This window comes from Cryptotermes secundus, unplaced genomic scaffold (assembly GCF_002891405.2).
Source record: "Cryptotermes secundus unplaced genomic scaffold, Csec_1.0 scaffold898, whole genome shotgun sequence".
Classification (NCBI taxonomy): domain Eukaryota; kingdom Metazoa; phylum Arthropoda; class Insecta; order Blattodea; family Kalotermitidae; genus Cryptotermes; species Cryptotermes secundus.
This window is the reverse complement of record NW_019734369.1, coordinates 8781-30927: the sequence shown is the minus strand read 5'-3', so window position 1 is coordinate 30927 and position 22147 is coordinate 8781. Positions and strand designations below refer to the sequence as shown.

Here is a 22147-nt window from a genome sequence, read left to right as displayed (position 1 = left end):
AACATTCAATGATAACACCTCTTATCAACTAGCCCAATAAACCCTGAGATATTCCATTCGCGGAGGCGTTATCAAGAAGGACGTAGCCGCCAACTAGACTACCAGATCTACAGCGCACTTCTAGATAGTCTCCGATCCAGGTCAGTGTACTCCATCTAGATACGCGTGTGCGGTTAAACTGATTATTACACAGTTGGAATAATAACTTGAGTTGTGGGATATTCGCCAGACGGTAAGGGCGTAAGCAGAGGACACTGTTAGGATCCGTTACCAGGAAACAACTGCGAAGACTTTATGTGTACTGCAGTTGTAGTGATTTTTAGGGTGTGTAAACCAGTGGCGCTGTTATAGTTGCAGTTATGAGCCGTGTGTGTGTATAAGAGTTCAACAAATCGAATCACCAATCGAAATCCCGTCTATAGTCACTCGTGCACGTGACAGTATTATTTAAATGAGCTTTGTTCTTCAAAGAGTTAGTAATCTTAACAATAGAGGAAGTAAGACAGTGTAATCAAGCCGTGTATTGTTAAGGAAGGGAAGCAAAGACACGCCCGGAAGGAAGAGTATAACAACCAAGCCGTGTATTGTGAAGGAAGGGAAGCAAAGACACGCCCGGAAGGAAGAGTATAACAACCAAGCCGTGTATTGTGAAGGAAGGGAAGCAAAGACACGCCCGGAAGGAAGAGTATAACAACCAAGCCGTGTATTGTGAAGGAAGGGAAGCAAAGACACGCCCGGAAGGAAGAGTATAACAACCAAGAATGTTTGTTTCTTAGCTCATTTACCGACGGCTTCCCAAGCACATAGGCTGTACAGCATCAAATTGCGGAGATGTTGAGAATTTGGAAGGGATCGGGAAGGGGCAGTCTTGCCCTATGTAAGCCGCACTCTCAACATTTCCTGAACATTCCAAGCGCCATAAAGCTTGTCGGCCATGACAGACACCGCGAATCGAACCCGGGTACTAAGAAAGAATGCCAACATAGCAATCGCGACCTTGCATTGATAAGGCAAAAGCAAAGATGGGAAATGGCAACAGGTCACGAAATGTGTTTCGATGCCAAGTAAAGGGTACCAACTGCAGGAGTAAGCAAGAGAACACGAGTTAACACACACGTATCTCAACAATCAGCATCTTGTGAAAAATATACACGGACACCCCGCTCCAAGTGTAAGGAGCGTCGAATACCTGGTGATCAAAAACAATTCTAAAATATTCGTATTAGACGCAAGTAGGAGTGCTCAATCGCCCAGAATATGACTTCTCCCTGTCAGCATCACAATATGCGGTAGCACCCAAATCAAAGTGTTCTCACGCTGGTGTAAGAGCACATCGCTTCAGCAGCCGCAGCTACCGTACATACTGGCATATATTCTGGTGTTCTCTACTAGGCAACAGGCAACACGAATACACACTATATGCATGCTGTTAGTGTATCAGCAATGTCTTCTTAACGTTCGACAGACTATGGCAGATATAGAATTTGAAGATGTGAGAACTTTTGCACAAATCATCGCACAAATTTACTGACATTTTCATAACCTGTCACTGGGGGGGATGTGCTACGTTGCTGTCGCCATATCAAATATCAAGCAGGAGCTCCTTTGTTGTCCTGAAACATTCATGAACAGGAAATATCGGTTGAAGTACAAAAAATAGAAAACCAAGAAGTTCGAATATGTGGCTAATTTCAAATATCTGTGAAGAACACCAACAAATTACAGTTATATTCACGGATTATATTCAGCAAATACTTGCTGCTGTTCAGTGCAGAGCTTTCTGCCCTGTCGCCTGCTGTCTGAATCCACAGGACTATAACCCCTCTCGTGTTCTGTCTGGGTGCGAAACTTGGTACACAGCTTGAGTGTTTCCTGAGACACGGGCACAGTGGGAACTGTTTGGATCTGACACAGGAACTGACAGAAAACTTGACGAAGTCACGTAATGAGGAGCTTCGTAATTGTACCTTCAAGTAAATACTAGATCGGAGTTGCTCCGTGGTTTCAGATGCATACTGTCTTCGACCGCTAGTACACTGGGGTCATGGGTTCGAATCCCATTCGTGGCATGAACGTTTGTCCCCGTTTTTATCTCTTTGTGCTATCTTGTGTCGACAGAGATCATACGACGGGCCGATCCCCAAACCAGAAGTCCCATTAAATGTCTAAAACAGTCAGATTTTCAGAAAATGATTCTGTATTGAGGGCCTAATCCGCTAAGATGAAGAGCAAAATATGACGGTGAACCCATAATGGATGGGAAATCCTGATGAACAAGGAAGTGAAACATTAAGCCAAGAAGATGTGAAATGGGAACAAAAATGTGGAGAGGAGAGGGTGTAAAAGACATGCTGGATAAGCAGATAAATATTATGGAAACGCAGTGGAAAAGTGAAAGTGGGCGATGAACAGAAATAAGATAAAGAACAAGGAAGACAAGAAAGAGGAACGTAAGACGAAGACGACGAAGAAACAATGGGAAGAGCACAATATGCTAATAAGACGTGAGACAGTGTGGCATCCTATTTAACTGGCATAGACTGCACAGGCACGTCATGGATGTGGTACGAAGGCGAGACAGCAGGAAGACAAGATGTTGCAGAGACTCATCCCATTAGCAACACACCTTCTATGAACTGAATCTTCGCAATACAATTATTCTGAATGCCTCCTCCACCCGTACAGTTTGGCAATGACAGCATCCCGCTCTGATTCCGTTCTAGTAACGCGACGTCATGCGTCCACAGGGAACGCGTAATAATGCGTTTGCTTCAACGGGAAATAAACATGAGAATCGAGCGAAGTTCCGTAGTTACGGCTGGAAGGTAGATCGCAGCGTGACACAAGGCTCCAGGGAGACCATTCGGTGTTACCGGGCAACCAGATCAGTTCCTTTCTGCTTCAGCTGAATTCAAAGCCAGCCGTCCGAACTCTCCGAGCTCTCCCTTGTGTGCTATGCGTCTCAAGAAGACGTCGAGCATAACAGGGCAATTTTATCATGAACTGCTGCCCCACCGATGAAATACAAGAAATATTTCATGCACTATTTTGCATTAATCATCACGGCCGGAGATGGGGGAGAGGGCATTATTTTGTATAGTTATAAGTGAAAATGTCGCGTAATTAAGAGTAACTACTGAAGAAGTTTGGATTGGATGGATGAATTTATTGATTATTACACTCTCACCTCATAATTACAAGCGATAGAGCGCGATCGCTAATCTACACACACGCATACACTAGGGATCTGTCTTCACTAGCCGTATCCTGGCAACGAATTTCAACAGTCTCACTGTAACTGCAGCCCACATGAGCAGAGCCTAATTCATTTCTTGCCATCTCTTCTCAGTCATATTCAGCTGCCATCTCAAGAGACTCCCTAAATTCTGTCTCTCAGTGAAAGGCAGAGTTACTCTGTGGCTGCCTGTTTACTGCCAATCGGTTCGTCTAGGCGTCAAGTCCCTTGAGACCCACGACATAGTAATTTTATTTTCTAACTGAACACTTGCGGTTAAAGTCCTTATGTAACATCCTCTCTGACGAGAGGCTGGGTTTGTCTTTAATGAATATGCTTGGCCTTTCGTCAAGTATACGAACCGAACATATAGCATGTTATTATAAAATCTTCCTTATGCACTGTATACGAGTATAAGTCCTCTGTCGGTCCAGGCTTTGGAAAGCAGATCATGCCTATCATGTCCAGCTGGCCTCTAATCCTCGTTATACAGCCTTGGCTCGGGCACACAGGAAAATACTGTTTCCATCGTTATCCTAACAATTCCTCCGCTGTCGTAGAGACGCGCATAAAAATGTCAGTTCTTCTATTGTTACTCAAGTATTGGTTACCCGGGAATGTGTTTACCGAGCAGTTGCATAGCAATAGAAGTCTGTTCTGGCTCCACTATTCCGGCTTTCAAGCGTCATGTCACAATCTGTTGTATTTATTTCCCGTTACATTTGATCCTCGAGTTTCCTCCATACCATCCCAAGGAAATTTCGCCTGTTGTAACTATAGAAATTGATAGATTCTAAAAATGATTGACAGCATTTACTCAGTGGAAAGAGAGGCAGGTCTGCATGTTTGAAACTACATGCTTCAATCTCGGTGGAACTGTCGATATTGCAACTCGTATGTTATGCCACGGTATGGGCGGCAATCAATTCTAACACTTAGACACAGTGGAACGGATGGGATGGCCAACAGGTTGACTGACCGGAAACCGTATGAGATCATACCAGTGAGTGTGCGCGGTACCCGCCAGCCAGCCATTCCAAAGTGCGCGCATAAGAGAATCACGCACTAGCCAAGTGACTGGATATGGGCAAGTTGATAAGAGGGAAATGAACACCCAATGAGAATAGGCTACTTCCAGCTGGAACCCCCGTGGGTAGTACTTGCGCGACCCCCTGGAACCCTATAAAAACTCCAGTCATAGGACTGGGAAAGGCCTTACTTTTGGGAGTAGTTGCTCCTAGAAACAGTGTTAGTGCCAGACACGAAGGGCCCAGCGTTCGGCGCCATCTTATGGCTGTGGAGCAGTGGCGTGCGGTACTATTTTTGGCAAGGGAAGCAGTGGTATCTAATAAACGAACTGATAGCAATCAACTCACCAAAATTTATGTCACTTATTGAGTCAATAAGGTCCTTTTGTATTCTGTTCGATAAACCTGTAAATACTGTACTGTTCTCAAGGTGAACGTTGAGTTTATGATTATATTTCCTAACATGTGAACTAATTCCACATAATTACCTCGGTCGATAGAATCCACGCTTTCGCCAGGACCACGAAGGCCAAGTTGCCACTTTCGTTAATGGCAGATGATATCAATCAAGCGTTTCATTATTTCTCTCTGTAGTATCGTCAGGCGCTTTTGACTGTCAAGGTGACAGTCAATTCGAGATTTTCCAAACATAACAAGCTGCACTGTTGAAATAATGTGAGTCTGAGAGTTCTCATGTCGTTTCAATGCTGCATAAAGGTTGCTGATATCACCAAACCCAGTCTTGTTCCATACATTTTTTTTTTCATTGAGAAACAATATGCATGGCCAACAAAACAATTTTCCTATATTACGGCAACCGGATAGCCATTCTATTTTAGGATACTGTTCCAAATTAAATTTCTTCACACAAAATTTAGTTTGTGCTTTAAGTTCTGGCAACTCTCATGTCGGTCGTCCTCTTTAATTATTTTCTTTTCAGAAAAGTCCCTGCTATTAAACCCCCATTTTAAAAGGCTTTCGATTGCACAGTCGCAGTCACGTTGCCTGCCAGCATTAATTTTAGCAGTGGCCTGTGCGTGTAGTCTAATCACGCCCCTGCCCGTGTATCGCAGTAAGAGATTTGCTTCCCTTAAACGCAGATAGCTTCTTTCTGATGCGTCAAAATACGATCACAAATACAATCTTACGCCATCTAAATATATACTTATATTTTAATAGAACTTAAGGTTACCTATAACACCCAACAAGACTGAAATCACACATAAACAGTTAATTTTCACATAACCATTGAAAGAACACAGGCCTTTGCTTCCATATCACAGGCATTGGCCAGCAAACCGAAAGTTGCTTCCTTGCCCACTTCGTGTGCAACGAATTTTAACGGAGAATAACGAAGGAAACTTTGTCCATCCCACCAAGCAAGGGAAGGGAGGAGGAGGCATGTGGCCTTGAGCGGGAACGCGCGCTAAATTACAATATTCACATCCTTATTATTCAAATTGAATTATTTATATATGACTTCTTTTCTTTTCGTTTCTTAACTACGGAAGCAATGCTTCCCTTGCTTCCATGCACGGCACGCCACTGCTGTGGAGGTCATGTGAGTACTTTCCTATATCAGGTCACTGTGGACAATTGCTAATTCTTTCTAAATGGTGTAATACGAGATGAAGGAGTAAAGATACAGCAGATATTTCATAAACCAAGTGTAGAGGCTTTAGGAATTGTAGAAGTTTTAGGATTACTTCATGTATTAGGGTAGGTTAAGGTAGTGCACTACATGTACATAGAGATTTCATACTTAATTATATCATTTATCACTTCAATTGTCATTCAACGTGTTGTTACTGTATATCCCCTGACCCAGTGAGAGGTATCCACAAGTGCCTCGAGGGGTTAGGCTACCATAACCCCCTTGCAGCACAACACGTAAGTCACTTTCTCGCTGAAAGCCTTTACGGTGTTTAGACTTTCAATTTCTGACATTGCTGTAAATAGTTTTCACTCAGGTATGAGGCTCCAGCTTGGCTGCTAATTGTGTACTTCCAAGCGTTCGTCTGTCATGCAACTCCAAAAGTCAGGAAGAGACAAAGCTTGAAACTTGATCTTCGGAAATGTATTACGGAAGATTTCCGTCACAGTTGTTCTACAAGCCAGGAATCCACGTTTACACAACTGCTCAATTCTCGCCAAACTGCCTCAGCTCTGCTAACGAACTGCGATCACAGTATTTTGCAATGATCATAACCTAAACACTTTTCTTCTAATCTCTTTGTTTCTGTTTAACTGAAGCAGTCAACAATCACGCCGATGTTCGTAACAGTGCGATGGGGCCGACTCCATTAACACGTGCATCAATTACATTCTGAGACTGCCTGATCTTAAGACATTTGGCCACCATACTTACTGTTAACTATTCTGCTGTTTATAGATTTTATAAAATCAGAAATTATAGCCAAAATGACATCAGGTGGCAGTTCAGTTCAGAAACATTCCCATAATTTTTATGCGTACCACGGCGGTACGCCCCATCTAGTTTGGGAACCACTGGCATAAAGAATGCGAAACACTGAACAATACTAGTGTACATTAAAGAAACAAGGAATATTTGCCAACTCTTAAGGACTGCCAAGATAGCTAACCAATTTGTTTCGGTTCGACTTTTCCCAACACATCAGAGTACGCCCAAATCTCACCAAATGCATTGCAGTTTCATCCTCTGAGCTTGGCAATGAATATTGTAGACCGTTGCCATGGCAATGAGCTCAAGCGCAACAATAGAGGAACTGTTGGAAGCGGGGTTTTCTACGCGGTCCGTGGGGCGATGTTATAATCGAGACAAGTTTAGAAGTTTGTTGATTTTTTTTAAAAGAGAAGACTTAATCGGTGGAGCTGAGAGCCAGCGGGCAACGAAATGAGCGTGTGAAGCTGAAGAATCTCCACTGTTAGGAGCCGTTGCCAAGGAACGATTGGCGAAGACATAGAAGACTGAAAAGGCTTAGTGTGTGCTGTAATGACGTGTAAAAGTAAGGAGATTAGTGATGGCGCTATAATTAGAGGCAGTGACGAGTCGTGTGTGTTAAAGTGGTCAAGTAAATCCAATCTCCAATCCAAACCTCGCCCATAGTCACACTCATACACATGACAAATATCTACGGAAATTTTCGAGCAAAGATCATTCGGACGACAATAGAAGAAGTTGGGACTAATAAAGGATGGAGTCACAGGACATATTTTCTCTGGTGGGTTTAACACTTTCTATTTCGCCGATAATAAGTTTGGTCACAAGAAGAGTAAGGAAGGCTAACGTCTACTTTCAGGTCTAATTATTAGCCATTTCTTCACAAATAAAGACATACACATTCACGCAACACCATTTCTACAGAGAGAGGTCGACCAAGAAATAGACAAGAGCAAGGCGAAAGCAATGCAGACATAAATGTTTCTCTTCAGACAGCGGCCTGCTATCAAATTCAGCTCAGATTCTTCAGCGCTCACCTTTCATCATATGGCAAAGAAAATTTTCTCATGACCCCCACGTAGTTATTTTGTATACTAAATAAAATAAATTACTCAAACAAACTTTAATATTGTCACGATTTATGAGTGATAACATACTGTATGAAATGACACGCAACATCGTCCAGTGTGATTGGTTGATAAAAGTTGTATTTCAATTTTTCATTTCCTTAACATGTTCCGGTCGTATTGACCATCTTCAGAAGGACACAGTCAACATAACCGCTACTACGTCATTAGTATATAAAATTTATAATAAAACAAGAAACTCGCCGTCACATAAAATTAGGACTATAGAAACACCGCGTAATATAATTGCTGCTTCCTGTTCTGCAGGCACGAAACCACGTCGTGATACACAATCTTCTTTCTTTAATGAGAAGAAATTTCCAGACGCGAACCATTGGTTCTAGTTTTAACAAAAAGGTGTCATGACTTTACTTTTAAATACGTGTAAATAAATTAGTTATAACTATAAATGTTCCATCCACTTCATGTACTTAAGGTAGTTAGAAGGTATAATATTTTATATATTAATGACGTTGTCATAGCGGTTTCCTAAATGTTGATTGCGTCTTTCTGAAGATGGTCAATCTTACCGAAACATGTTAAGGATAATGAAAATTTTAAATACAACTTTTATTAATCAATCACACTGGACGCTATTCCCAGTCATTTTATACTATTGCTAGTGTGACGGACCAGGATGAGCCAAGTCATGACTATAGACGGTGTATAAACTGGTGAATGGATTTATTGAACATTTACACGATTCGGAACTACAACTAGTTACAGCGCCACCACTAATCTCCATACTTCACAGATCATCATGACACCCGCTAAGACCCTTTCAAGCCTGCTTGTCTTCGACAGCCATTTCATAGCAACGGCTTCTAACATTGGAGATTCTTCAGCTTCCCCCGCTGAGGTTCTGTCTTCACAGCCTCAACAGAACTCAACTTTCAACCGACAACTCAACTGGGTCCCAGGCTCGAGGCCGTTTCACAACCTCCTAGTTTTCTTTTCACAGACTTTCTGAGTCTGAGTCTCATTTTACGACACACGGTCAGTCGGCCAGTCTGGCTTGGCGTTAAGCACCCATTTGGTGCTTGCGACCAGATCTTTACTACTGTTTGACAGTTACGGTCTTCTTTTTTGTGGGCGCCCTCTCTGACGAGAATACGGGTGTCTTTTGTATATGCTGCTGATCGTTGCCATCGCAGTCTTTCTAGGGTCCGGGATCATACATTACTGTCTCAAATTTGAGACTTCCTTTTCGTCGCCTCCTACTAACTAGCAGGGTCACGGTGGAGGTATTCGAACCCGCCTCCACACGGGCCTCACAAACTTTCAACTTTCAAATGGCAACTAACAACTTCGGCGCGGACCACATCGAAAACACCGTTCTTATATTGTGGCGCGAGAGTTCGTTCCCGTGGGAACGTGTTTACCGAGCCTTTACTTAGAAATATGTTGCACAACCACTTTTTATCTGTTGTTTTGTGCGTGTATGTTGCAAGCGTTACCTAGCAACGGCCGCTGTTCACACAGTCGCCGCTTAGCAATGAGTCTATACGCCACAATATTCTTCGAGGATCTACAATTTTTGTAGCGCTGGTGTTGCTGCCACGTGACAAGATCCGCCGAGCTATTTGCACGGCTTGCACAAATTTACAGCTTTCAACACTAGGATAGCCTCTAATGGCACAAAGTACAAACCAAGTTTCGTGAAAAATCTTCAAGTGATTCAAAAGCTAAGTGGGGAGACAACCAGGATGGTGACCTCGTAAGAATTCTCTTTTACCTGAAGGAAAGGCAGCAGGCTATAAAAGGTGCAGAAGCAGGGGCTCCATCCTATCTCTCTAAGATTCGTTTTAATATTATGGCATACTTGCTCAAGGCAAAAACTGTGGAGCCAGAGAAACGGCTGTTGTTACGGAACGGTTCTGAAGCAACATTTGTTTCTAGGCAATGGCCGAGAAAATGACAAAGGAACAACGTTCGTTACTAGGTAACAGATTCTTAATAAGGAAGAATATACGGCCGCTGCTATGGAACGGCTCGGTAACAACGCTCCCGCGGAAACGGTTGGCATACGAGAATGAACGGTGTATTGTTTATGCGGGCCGTTCTGAGGAGTTATAAAGGAGACAACTGGAGCAACCAAGTCAGTTCTGTACTGAAATCTCTGAAGAAGGTCAGTTGGAAGGGACCCGCCATTCAGAGAGGAAGCTGAACAATTTCCACTGTTGGAAACCGTTACCAGGGAACGGCTAGTGAAGACGTATCAGGTTGGGGAAAACTTAACGTGTCCTGAGGTGATTTGTAAAGTCAGGATATCAGCGATGGCGCTGTAATTAATTGTAATTCCGAGTGGTGTGTATAAGTGGTCAGTAAATCCAATAACCGCTCCAATAGAAACCCCGTCGGAGTGACTCCTTCACGTGGCAATATTATCCATCCACCTACGTCTTGGTTTTCCTCGTGATCCCACTGAAAATTGCTCTTCGTATTTTCCTAAACAGCATGTTCGAAGCTCGGACTGTCCAGTGATCCCATATTCGAATCGACGGGTCCTCGCCTCAACTTCTGCCATTCACTGCGTGTACGGCTTCCTAACACTGCCCTTGAACGTCCTGTTAACTGACATATTTAGAGGTTGTAAAATTGTCGTCAGCATTCCCGTGATGGGTGCCATGTCGCTGTTTGGATTCTCTTCACGCGATCTCTAAACGCGGCGCAAACTGCACCACGCTGAAGCAATGGGCTAGGTCACTGACCTCAAACTTTCCACCCAGACTTTGCCTTGTCCACGCACATGAACACTTGTCCCTGTACTTCACACCCCGGTACCCATTGGATAGGAGGCTGTAACTTGGCTTCAGATGCTGTATTCTTCGGCCCGCAGTTACTACGAGCAACATGGCGCAAAGCCGGCATCCGCATCCCGTTATGCGGCTATTTCGTTTACTGGCATATCGAAGTGCAAAGGAGTTTGTTCCGTTTCGCCTGTTGCTGATAAGCAGTAGCTATTATATTTTCTCTCACTACGATTACAAGTCTGTGGAAACGCTATAATCTTACCATCAAAATCTGATGGCATTCGTTGGCTTAGCGATGTCAGTCTTCTAACAGGCACATTTTCCTCTTCATAAAGAGATACATCGAGGGCCTGATCACTTCAAATTGTGAAGGGGACCTATGCAATGCCTGTTTGCTATCTCGCGTACTTTGAAACGTAATATTTCGCGCCAGCCTGCACAAGCTCCATCCCTAACACATTCGGGTATCTCAGCTTCTAGATCAGGAAATTCTCCAATTCTCGGTCCTCAAAATGCTTTCCAGGATTCCTCTGCAGTTTCTTTGCCCCAGCAGCGCATGCTGAATTCCGATGCGATAAATTCACGACCGGCTGCCGTATTTTTCTGCCTATTCTGTTACGTTTAATTTGAAATCTGCTGTATAACCCGAATGCTTCCCTTTATCCGTCGCGCAATATCACGAAATATCACTTTCACACAAGTTGCAGCCAACGGAAGCTACAAGTGGATATTATTTCTGAATACGCGACATTCGTACATCAAGGGCGGCGGGGAAGATTATCAACTTATAGGGTAGCCGGATGCCTGTAAGGTTTTCAGTTATAGGTGCATGACTGGTATACGAACGGAATATCGTGAACTGGCGACAGACCGAAAAGAAATGAGTGGAATATTTGGGATTTTTCATCTTTAATTCCACAGTTACAAACCAGGGTGCGTGAATTATGCGAGTAAATACAGTATTTTTTTTCATTTGATGCATCCTGTTGTGTTATAATATACAATTTATCTATTAAAACCGTCATAACACAACTATATTGAGGTCAGTGCCAAGTGGTGTATATTGGCCATGTATTTTCCTGATGATGGCTTTTGGTAGCCGGAACATGTAGCAGAGCCAAACTTGGCACTGACCTTAATATAGTTGTGTTGCGACGATTTTAATAAAGAAATTGTAAATACAGTATGCCAGAAAACGTAAGATTTCTGGAAACATTTCTAAAATTCTCTCGCTCCTGTAAATCTTATTGCGTTTTAGGTGCTGGCGTGACTAATAATAATGGATTCTAGATTAGATGACTGGATTTACTGGCACTTCTTTACAAGTACAGATTATTATAACAGCTCACACATTGAACTACTTCTGAATGACGTGTCTGACGAATCTGTCACTAATCTCGGGCTGATCTCTGCTACTCTCGAATTCCCGAATGCACTGCCTTTTATAACTGCCATGCGGCCAGTATAGAAGTCACCATGTCGAACAATTCTTCTGTTGTCACGGATATTACTTCGTTTAGCGAATTTCAACCTGACAAAGACTCGCTCGATGCTATTCCTTTTAAAGGAAACTAATCTTTGATAATATTCGTTGCCGCTGAAAGATGATTACCGAGCCGCTGTCTAGCAGCGGACGTCTGCTCCGGCTCCATCATTCATCCACCGAAGAATATATAAGTTAGCAGATTTTAAACGGTTGTGGCGATAGCGTACAACACTCGGAATTACTAGGGTTTCGGACTTATCGTCCAGTATTCTAGAAACTAGAAAACACGACGTTTCGGAAACGAGCTGTTTCCGCCCTCAGGTGAAAGGGTGGACACCTACTCAGTTGCGTCCCTTAGAAAGAGCTGACCTCAATCACTGGTCGGAGTTTAAGTTCAGGTATGGCCAAATATTTTCTGTTCTCCACGTCGGTCAGACCGAACCTGGGGCCACCCAGCCTCTTATCCAATGGGTACCGGGGACTATTTCACCAGGGGTAAAGCGGATAGGGCGTGAAGCTGACCACTCACTTGCATCTAGTGCCGAGGTCAAGAAAATGTGGATTTATACATCCATTTTCCCATATGCCTTCATGTCATAGTGCTTAATAAGTTAAGCACAGAGACAATTTTACTTTAAGGTCAGAGATGTTAGGCAGATAGAAACACATACAGATGAGCCGTTAGTACCTCAGCCTAGTCCTTTTGAGGTCGAAATTGCTACTGCAAAGTTGAAAAGGTATAAACCGCCAGGTAGTTCACAAATTCCGGCAGAACTAATTCAAATAGGAGGTGAAATATTATGGTCTGTGATTCATAAACTCATTAATTCTATTTGGAATAAGGAAGAATTAGTGAACAGTAGAAGGAATCTATTATTGTACCAATTCACAAGAAAGGTGATAAAACCGACTGTAGTAATTATCGGGGGATATCACTGCTATCGACTTCATACAAAATTTTATCCAATATTCTTCTCTCAAGGTTAAGTCCATATACACGTATAGATGAAATTACTGGGGATCATCAGTGTGGGTTTTGATGTAACAGATCAACTACAGATCAGATATTTTGCATTCGTCAGATATTGGAGAAAAAAATGGGAGTACAATGAGATAGTACATCAGCTATTTGTAGACTTCAAGAAAGCCTATGATTCAGTTAGGAGGGAAGTATTATACAATATTCTCATAGATTCTGGGATATCCATGAAACTAATTAGGCTGATTAAAATGCGTTTAAATGAAATGTATAGTAAAGTTCGTATAGGTAAACATTTCTCATAATTTTCCAAACTAGAATGGTCTAAAACAAGGAGATGGTTTATCACCACTGTTTTTTAATTTTCGTTTACGATATGCCATTAGGCTGATCCAGGAAAACCAAGTACGATTGAAATTAAATGGTCTATGCTGATGATCTGAATCTACTGGGAGATAACATAGGTACCATAAAGAAAAACACAGAAACTCTAATTGACTCTAGTAAGGAGATTGGTCTAGAAGTAAACACAGAGAGAACCAAGTATAAGTTGATGTCTCGTCACCAGAATGCATAGGAAATTCATAACATATATATAGCTAACAGATCCTTGGAGTTAGTTCGTTAGTTAGGTACACTAACGAAAGCGAAACTGTGGCGGGTAAACGAGCGAAAAGCGAAATGTTGAGAATCTTGTTGTGTTGCATCCTGTTTGTGGTGCTCACAACTAAAAATCGAGGGGGTACAGCGACACAAACAAATGTCTTTATTACTCGACTCACAACATGTTTCGGCCCAGATAGGCCATCTTCAGGTGATACTTGTGTCATACACAAATGGTGACGGAATACATATAAACTTATATCAAATTTTTGTTAGTTAAAATTGTGTCGGACCCAAATTAATACTGCCACGTGTTGGAGTGACGAAAGAGGGTGTTAGAATTGGTAATCGTATTTACTGGACACTTTAACACATAACTCGTGACTACACTGTACAGACCACTGTGACACACAGACTAATGTTCTCAGTCACGGTCTTCATTACGCTGCTTGGTAGCGGCTTCCAACAGTGGACGTTCCTCTGCTCCCGGGTTCACGTCTTCGCAGGCTGACGGCCATCTCACACCGACCTCCTTCTCTTCTAACTGCCGTCTCAAGACTCAAGAGTTAGAATCAGAGTTGCTTTACACTGGCAGTTTCGTGCCAATCAGTTCATCTTGGCGTCAAGCCCCTTAACACTCATGACGAGAGAGACTGTTTCAACTGAACCCTTGCGGTAATGGTCCTTACGTAATATCCTATCTAAGGAGAGAATCGGTTTGTGTCCTATGAATATACACGGACCGCAAAGAGAACATCACTTCCGACAGCTCTTCTATTGTTGCATACTTATCTGTTGCGATCACTGCCTAGCAACGGGCGTGTTTGCAGAACCATTCCTTAACAACGGATGTCTATGCTGGCTTCACAATTCTGGCTTTCAGCAGACATGACATAATAGTCTTTTAAAATCATGGTTAGACATGCTTATTAAATGTTTAAGAAATTAAACTGAATCAATGCAAAGAGAAGACCAGTATAAAATGTGGTTCTTGGACTTCTTTGAAGCTGGACTTGTGTTGGTAAGATGTTCCGTTTTTATTGTGTTTCCGGAGCTTTCTGTGTTCATACTTTTTTTTTAGTTTTAATGTGTGTCTCATCTTAATTCTAAAATTTAGCATTAAGACCGTTTTGTTCTCAATTTTAACTAACAGAAACGTACAAGTACTCTTCCTTCATTTGCATATTCCTCAAGAATCACCTGAAGATGGCGTATCTGGGCCGAAACATGCTGTGAGTCGATTAATAACGACATTTATTTGTTCGATGGTAATAGAAATTCGAGAATATTGCAGGATTGCTTGTGAATTAGTTTAGAAGTTCATTTAACTTCACAAAATATTAAGTACTGCGAGCTGTGTTGTAACTTAGTATCATGTCAGAGGCTCAACTTCAGCTTGCAATGTCTGTCAGCAACTCGTCGGAAACTGTAATAAAGTTTTGTCTAGNCGAAGAATACACGGTGCCTAAACCCAGAAGACAACTTTCTTTACTTAATATTTTGTTGTTGTCAGACAGAGTGGCTGAATGTAATGCACATGCTAAAAGGGATCAATTTGTTGATTTACGGTAGCGTCCTCTGTTAATGAGCAGCTTCAGGGCAAAATAAAACTTTGTGTAAACCATCACATCTGATTCGTAACTGAAATTCCAAGAGTTCGAATTCCAGCTATTCTGACTACACAAGAGTCCTGGAATAATGCAGAGTAGACTGTAGGTATGAAACTTGCCGTGCTCATGAAATGAAAGCCACAGAAATAAAGAGCAGATGCACATGAGTAGGTTATTCGATCTAGTTGGGACACTTGAGGCACTATGCTACAAGCCGGAAGGTCGCCAGTTTGATTCCCGATGAGATCATCGAATTTTTCAATTGACTTAATATTTCCAGCAGCACTATAGACCTGGGTTCGACTCAGCTTCTAACAGAAATGAGTACCAGGAATCTTCTTGGGGGTAAAGGGCGGCTGGCGCCTAAGGCTCACAACCTCAAGGCCATCTGTGAGCCGATTGTCTAGAATATGTTGGGGCCTCGACGTCTCACAACCATATGGACTTCCACGGCCTGTTACGGGGATAGCTTTACATTTCTTTATGCATTCTAGTTTGTAACGCGAGTCACTTGAGTTATAAAATTGTTACCATTTCAAGCACTATCCTCTCGGTTGTAAAAATTATGTCTCAAGAATGAAGAGCCAATCGTGAGCTGCGACTCCAGAACTCTACGTGTCAGGTTACAGCGCAAAGGCACCTGGAAATGTCGGTTTAGAAGTGACGTCAACTGTGTGATCAGTTTGGTTGCATTTGTAAAGGAAAAACGCTGGAGGAGACAACCAAACGTTGAATCTCAGGTGGCACTGTTTCTGTGGACGTCATTCACGCGGGCAAGGTGCCCGACAAACATGCCGCAGACATCAAGAGAGCTTCTCGATGGCATGATACTTCAACAAGACGCATTCCGTAGGGAAACGAAGGGCTTCTGAAGTTGCAAGATTCAAGATAGACGGATTGGAAGGGGTGGGCCCATCACTTAGCCATCTCCTAAGCCTGACATCACTCCTTGGGGTACATCATCAGCGGTGATGTGTACGTGCTATAGTGGCTGCCGCTCTGCTGGCAGGGTAACAGCTGTAGCGGTTACAGTTTGCTTCTGTGCGCTGAAAGTGAGAATACAGGCCCAAGATTCGGACAAACCGCGAAATACAGGAGACATAAACTCGATCACTTAATCGAATTCGTCTGGATTTCTTTCCGACACCTTTTAGTTCATCCAGTGTTACAGCAGAATGGTATGCTTTTCCTTCTTACACTCTGTATATAAAAAAAAGGCCGTTACAACTTCCTCCCCAAATCCTGATTCACAATCACCACTCCATTAATTTTGACGTAGCCCTAATGTACGTAGCTGAGGAAACGTCGCTAAACTAACACACAGAAATGGAGAAAGGAAATACGTAGGTGAGTCAATAAGTAAGTTACAAGCTGATGTGGGGTACTTCATGTTTGGATGAGGCATTTGAGGTTATCGCCACTAGGTGGCAGCATTAATCCGGTGGCAATTGAAGACATTCGACACGAGACAGTCGATGTTTACAAAAGCGAAACAGCAGTTGCAAGATGGTGGCGCCTCTGAGTGAGGGTACAACCCTCGAGCAGCGCTCCGTTGTGCGATTTTTGTGAGCAAAAGGTATGGAATCAAAGAATATTTATAAAGAAATGCTTCCTATCTACGGTGAGAAGTGTCTGTCACGTCAGGCTGTTTACAATTGGGTGCTGAAGTTCTCTGAAGGGCGGACACGTATCGAAGACGAACACCGCGTCGGCCGGCCAACGGAGATTGCCACAGAGGCGAATGTCCAACGGGTTGAAGACTTAATCCGAGCAGACAGCAGGGTAACTATAGACACTACAGCCACTGCTATTGGTTGTTCACACGGGATGGCCTACCTCATAATGCATGACAGATTAGGTTTTCACAAAGTCTATGCACGATGGGTGCCGCGCATGCTGACCCCACAACACAAAATGCACAGAATGGGTCTGCCATTACGGCATTTCAATCGCTACCACGATGACGGACACGATATGCTAGCCCGAATTGTCTCAGGTGATGAGTCTTGGGTTCACCATTACCAGCCCGAGAGAAAGCGTGCGTCAGTGCAGTGGAAACATCCTGCGTCGCCTTCCAAAACAAAGTTTAAGGTGACACCATCCTCCAGTAAAGTGATGCTCACAGTCTTCTGGGATCACGAAGGCATACTGCTCAACGCATTCCAGCCTGAAGGAGAAACCGTAAATGCCAACTCCTACTGTAACATCCTCAGGAAACTTCGTAAGGCCATTCAACGGAAGCGACCAGGATTCCTCACCAAAGGCGTGTTGTTCTTGCATGACAACGCACGTCCCCATACTGCCAACAAGACAAATGAGACCCTGCGAAATTTCAAGTGGGAAGTCCTCGAGAATCCTTCGTATAGCCCCGACCTTGCTCCGTCATGGTTCCGTCATCAGCCCTAAGAATATTATGCTGCTGGTTTTCAGGGGCTTGTGAAAACGATGGGACAAGTGCCTCAATGTACAGGGAGATTATGTTGAGAAATAAAAGCATTATTCAAATCATTAATTTTATTTGTTTAAGTTCTATATCCATTTGTAACTTACTTATTGACTTACCCACGTAAAACTGACGTGTCGAACGTTGCGGTGAGGCGAGCAGCGACCTAGTTTCTCACTGTGGAGGTCTGAGGTTCAGATCTCAGCGAGGAGCTCGGCCTGCTCCAGACAAATGTCAGGACGTACTTTCCAGTTCACTGTTCACTAATCACACGTCATTAAACCCACAGAAATGATCAGAACAATTCAGCGTGTGGTTATATAATGTAAAAACAGGGACAGTAAGGAGACAGACGTTGCAAATGGTAAAGCAACTTTCACTTTTGTTGAAACTGAGAGGGTGCCATACAGGACTACTTAAGTGCAACAAATGTTTCGCTAGTGCTTTGGTAGCCCTGTGGGTAATTCCTTAAGAAGGACGACAAATTTCTGATAATGCAATCTCGTGGTTCTCGCCTGGCGCTCTCAAAATTCAAGACAAGCAAGCGAATCAATGTAAGCGGCTGAGCGAGCAATCCATGTCTATTTTACCTTACACTGTCCGTAGCGAAGCGAGAACTGGCAGGGAAACCCGAAGTTCTGATGCTACTGTCTCCACAAAAATATCAGAAAACCTGAATTCCGAGCTGTGGCCGTTAAAAGAGGATTCTCACCTCGGCGGCAATGTAGGCCGGTATGACGCTGAGCAGAAGTTGCTCCTGCTGCTCCTTCTCACACTCCAGCTTTACCCTCGACTCAATGCAGGTGCGCGTTCCCACGAATGTGTCGTGGTGTGCGGCTTCTGTCATGTGTCGGTAATACAGCCCAGCGCCAGTTGCACACAGCAGGAACAGCGCCTCGGCGCCAGTCTGCAGCACAAGACAATCTGTAATCAGTCGCTGTTCTTTTCTGAGGGTGGGAAACTTAAGTCTCGCTGAGGGAAACAGGCAGGAAGTGATATCAGGATGGATGAAATTGCATAACAAGCAGTTTCATAATGTTTTCAGTCTTAGGGTCTCCTAAACTGAGTGAAATGGGTGGAACAAGTAGCATACATGTATCATATGCATACATCTTAATCAGAAAACCTTATATGTACTTTGTGAGACTCATTCGTAGGTGTGATTACAATATTAAAAAGGATGTTAGAAAATATACGTAATATGTGGATGTGAAATGGATCAAAATTGATTAGAATAGACCCCAGTGCAGGAGTTTGTGCCCACAATACTGAACTTCCAGATTAACACAGCAGCGAATTTTCGAGCATCGGCAGGTATGTACTCATTTCTAGGCGTAGTATAAAAGCGTGAATTTGGTCAAGATCGAACAAATAACTTTTCGTTTCCGTCTGCGACTGCAGATAACGGTGGAAACCCCAGTGTTAGCCTTTCATCTCCGGAGCAACGACTCTCTAGGCACTGCTGCCTAGGAATTGCTAGCCGTTGACCAGTGATGGACGTGTTATCGTCCGGCCTTCCTGGCGGCACGTCACAATATTCAACAGCAGTTAACAGGGCTGTCTGAATACACATCTCTATCAATACCAACAAACAAGAAAAAAACTGTCTTAAGGGACATAACGGCATATATTCCTTTGAAACTAAATCAACATTTCGGAGGAACATGTCGACTCCATCTTCCGGGTCCAGGGATATGAGATGCCTAAATATGGAGGCGATATATTACGTCGGTTTACTTTCAACGGATTACATGGAATTTTTTCCCCAAAATTGGTTGGTGGCATTTGACCGTCAACACAATAAAAATAAAACAATCGATATGTTCATATTGGATTTATTTGATAATTGCTACATGTTTCGGTCAAAATTTTGGAACCATCTTCAAGCAGTCTCATCAAATACGTCTCTTGTTATTGAACTGTGCTAATATGGATAACAACAGATGTATATGACGAGAGTGCCTGAAGATGGCCCCATATGCGGACCGAAACATATAGCAACTATCAAATAAAACCAATTTGAGCAGTTTGATTGGTTTATTTTTATTGTTGTGTTGACGGTCAAGTACCACCAATCATGATAAAGAACAGAATGCAAACACTGAAGATTGCCCACTTCATAAGACTGCTGTGGAGAATATCAGATCCTGCATCAAAAGATATGCTTCCGGCTAAGTTCAAGCATGTTCAGCAATTAATAATAACTTCTTGTAAAGTACAATCTGACAGGCAGAGAGACGGACGGACCTTTGGTTATGAATAATCTAATCTGACGAAAGATTAAAATATTACTCACTCAATCACCCATGGAGCTGAGCCCTTTTTGAGGAGCCGCCAATTCTGCAGCTACTCAAGAATTTCCTTGCAGTTTATTGAACCCGGAAGTTCTTTATCGTGTTCACAAGAGCCTTCCACTGGTCCCTATCCTGAGCCAGATCAATCCAGTCTATACCACACCACCCTCTCTTTCTCTCTCTCTCTCTCTCTCTAAGTTCCATCTTAATATTGTTCACCGACCTACGTCTTGGTCTTCCTAGTGGACTCTTTCTTTCTGGCTTTCCCACCTATATCCTATATGCATTCCTCGTCTCCCCCATTCGTGCTAAATGCCCTGCAAACCTCATTTTCCTTGACTTGATCATTCTAATCAAACTTGGAGAAGAGTACAAGTTATGAAGCTCCTCAATATGCAGTTTTCTCCAACCTCCTGTCACTTCATCTCTCTTCGGTNTCTCCTCTTAATTTCCTCCTGAATCAGGTTTTGATTTGTCATCGTCATTCCCAAATATCTGAACTGTGTCACATTTTCATAACATCTGTTTCCTATCTCTATGTCAGGATTTTGCCATGTNCAGTTTGGTGATGAGACAGCAACATATACTTAGTTTTCTCAGTGTTTATTTCTAGACCAACCTCTTTACTTGCGTCAATTAAAGTTTATGTGTTTTTCTGTATGGTATCTACATTATCACCCAGTAGATTCACATCATCAGCATAGACCAACAGCTGATTTGTCCCGTTTCATTTCAGTCCCACCTGTTTTTCCTGGACCTTCCTAATGGCATATTCTAAAGCAAAGTTGAAAAGGAGTGGCAACAGAGCATCTCCTTGTCTTAGACCATTCTGGATACGAAATTTATTAGACAAATGTTTACCCATACGGACTTTACTATACTTTTCATTTAAACACATTTTAATCAGTTTCGTGGGTATCCCAAACTCTATCATAATATTGCACAATACTTCCCTTCTAGATGATTAAAATACACGTATTAAGATTGTAAAAAAAGAACCCGTTTTCTTAACTGCTTGTCTTCTGGGTAAACTTGCATTGAAAATATAATTTAATGAGATGTAAGGTTAAAACGAGTCAAAGAACAGAATATTTCTGAGTTATATATTTTTTCTTTGTGACATTTCGTAATACGCCTATTTTTTACGGTGAAGAGAGTTATTAGGTCCACAATGCCATTAAGGGAGGAACACAGACTGAGGGTGTTTGAGAACAGGGTGTTGAGAATATTTGGACCGAAGAGAGATGAAGTGACAGGAGGTTGCAGAAAACTGCATATTGAGGAGATTCATAACCTGCACTCTTCACCAAGTATAATCGGAAAAAACAAGTCAAGAAGGATGAGATGGGCAGGACATGTAACACGAGTGGGGAGAAGAGGAATAATAGTGGTGGATAAGGCAGAAGGAAAGAGACCATTAGGAAAACCAAGATATGGTTGGGTGGATAATATTACAATGAAATTTATAGAAATATGATGGGGTAGTATGGACTGGAAAGAAACCAGTCGAGGGTTCTTGTGAACACGGTAATGAACCTTCTTCTGGTAAGTTCTTGAGTAACTAAATAAAGTGTTCAGCTCCGCACTTACTTGTGTGTAGAAGGCTGAAGACTCCGGGCGCCAACAGATGGCGAGCGTGAGGTGTGCGATGGTGAGGATCGCTGCCACTATGAGAGACACAGTCCTTGAGATGGGCATCATTGTATGGACAGCAAGCAGAAGGGCGAACAGAGGCAACGGGGCGGTGGGCCAGCCCAGAGCTACGGTTCCCGCTCCGAGAATACCCGTCACCACGAGGGACGCTGCGAGGGCCGCCAGGTCGGACCGGAGGAGACACGCGCTCTGTGCAGCGGCGAACACTGCCAGGGCGGCCGCTGTCATAACAACCAGCACCAACAGGGGCAGAAGCGGTACCTGAGCACACAGAGAGAGCGTCACACTGACAGTTCCTGCTACTGACAGCTGAGCGCGCCATCACACCTTCATGTGGATCTCGCCGAGGTTAGGGTAAACACGATGTTGACATACCGAACACGTAGTTGGTTTCTGGGGGTGAAGTGGAGCTGAGTCCATTTGATACGTTGGCCACTAACTGGCCTTTTGTACCAGCCCAAGATGATGCGTGTGGAGCAGTCAGTGGAATGAGAATTAGAAGGGGAAACCGAAG

At 43.1% G+C, this 22147-nt stretch overlaps 1 protein-coding gene across 3 annotated transcripts in view; it reads right to left on the bottom strand.

Moving 5' to 3' along the window:
• The window catches only part of LOC111868923 (adenylate cyclase type 2), a gene marked incomplete at its 5' end in the record, with an annotated part of 86578 nt that extends 64729 nt beyond the window's left edge, over positions 1 to 21849 (bottom strand). For all 3 annotated transcript variants that reach the window (XM_033753243.1, XM_023860044.2, XM_033753244.1), the window contains 2 exon segments: positions 18399 to 18593; positions 21571 to 21849. In XM_033753243.1, the coding sequence (XP_033609134.1) occupies positions 18399 to 18593; positions 21571 to 21849 (474 nt within the window).
• Positions 21850 to 22147: the final 298 nt, after the last annotated feature.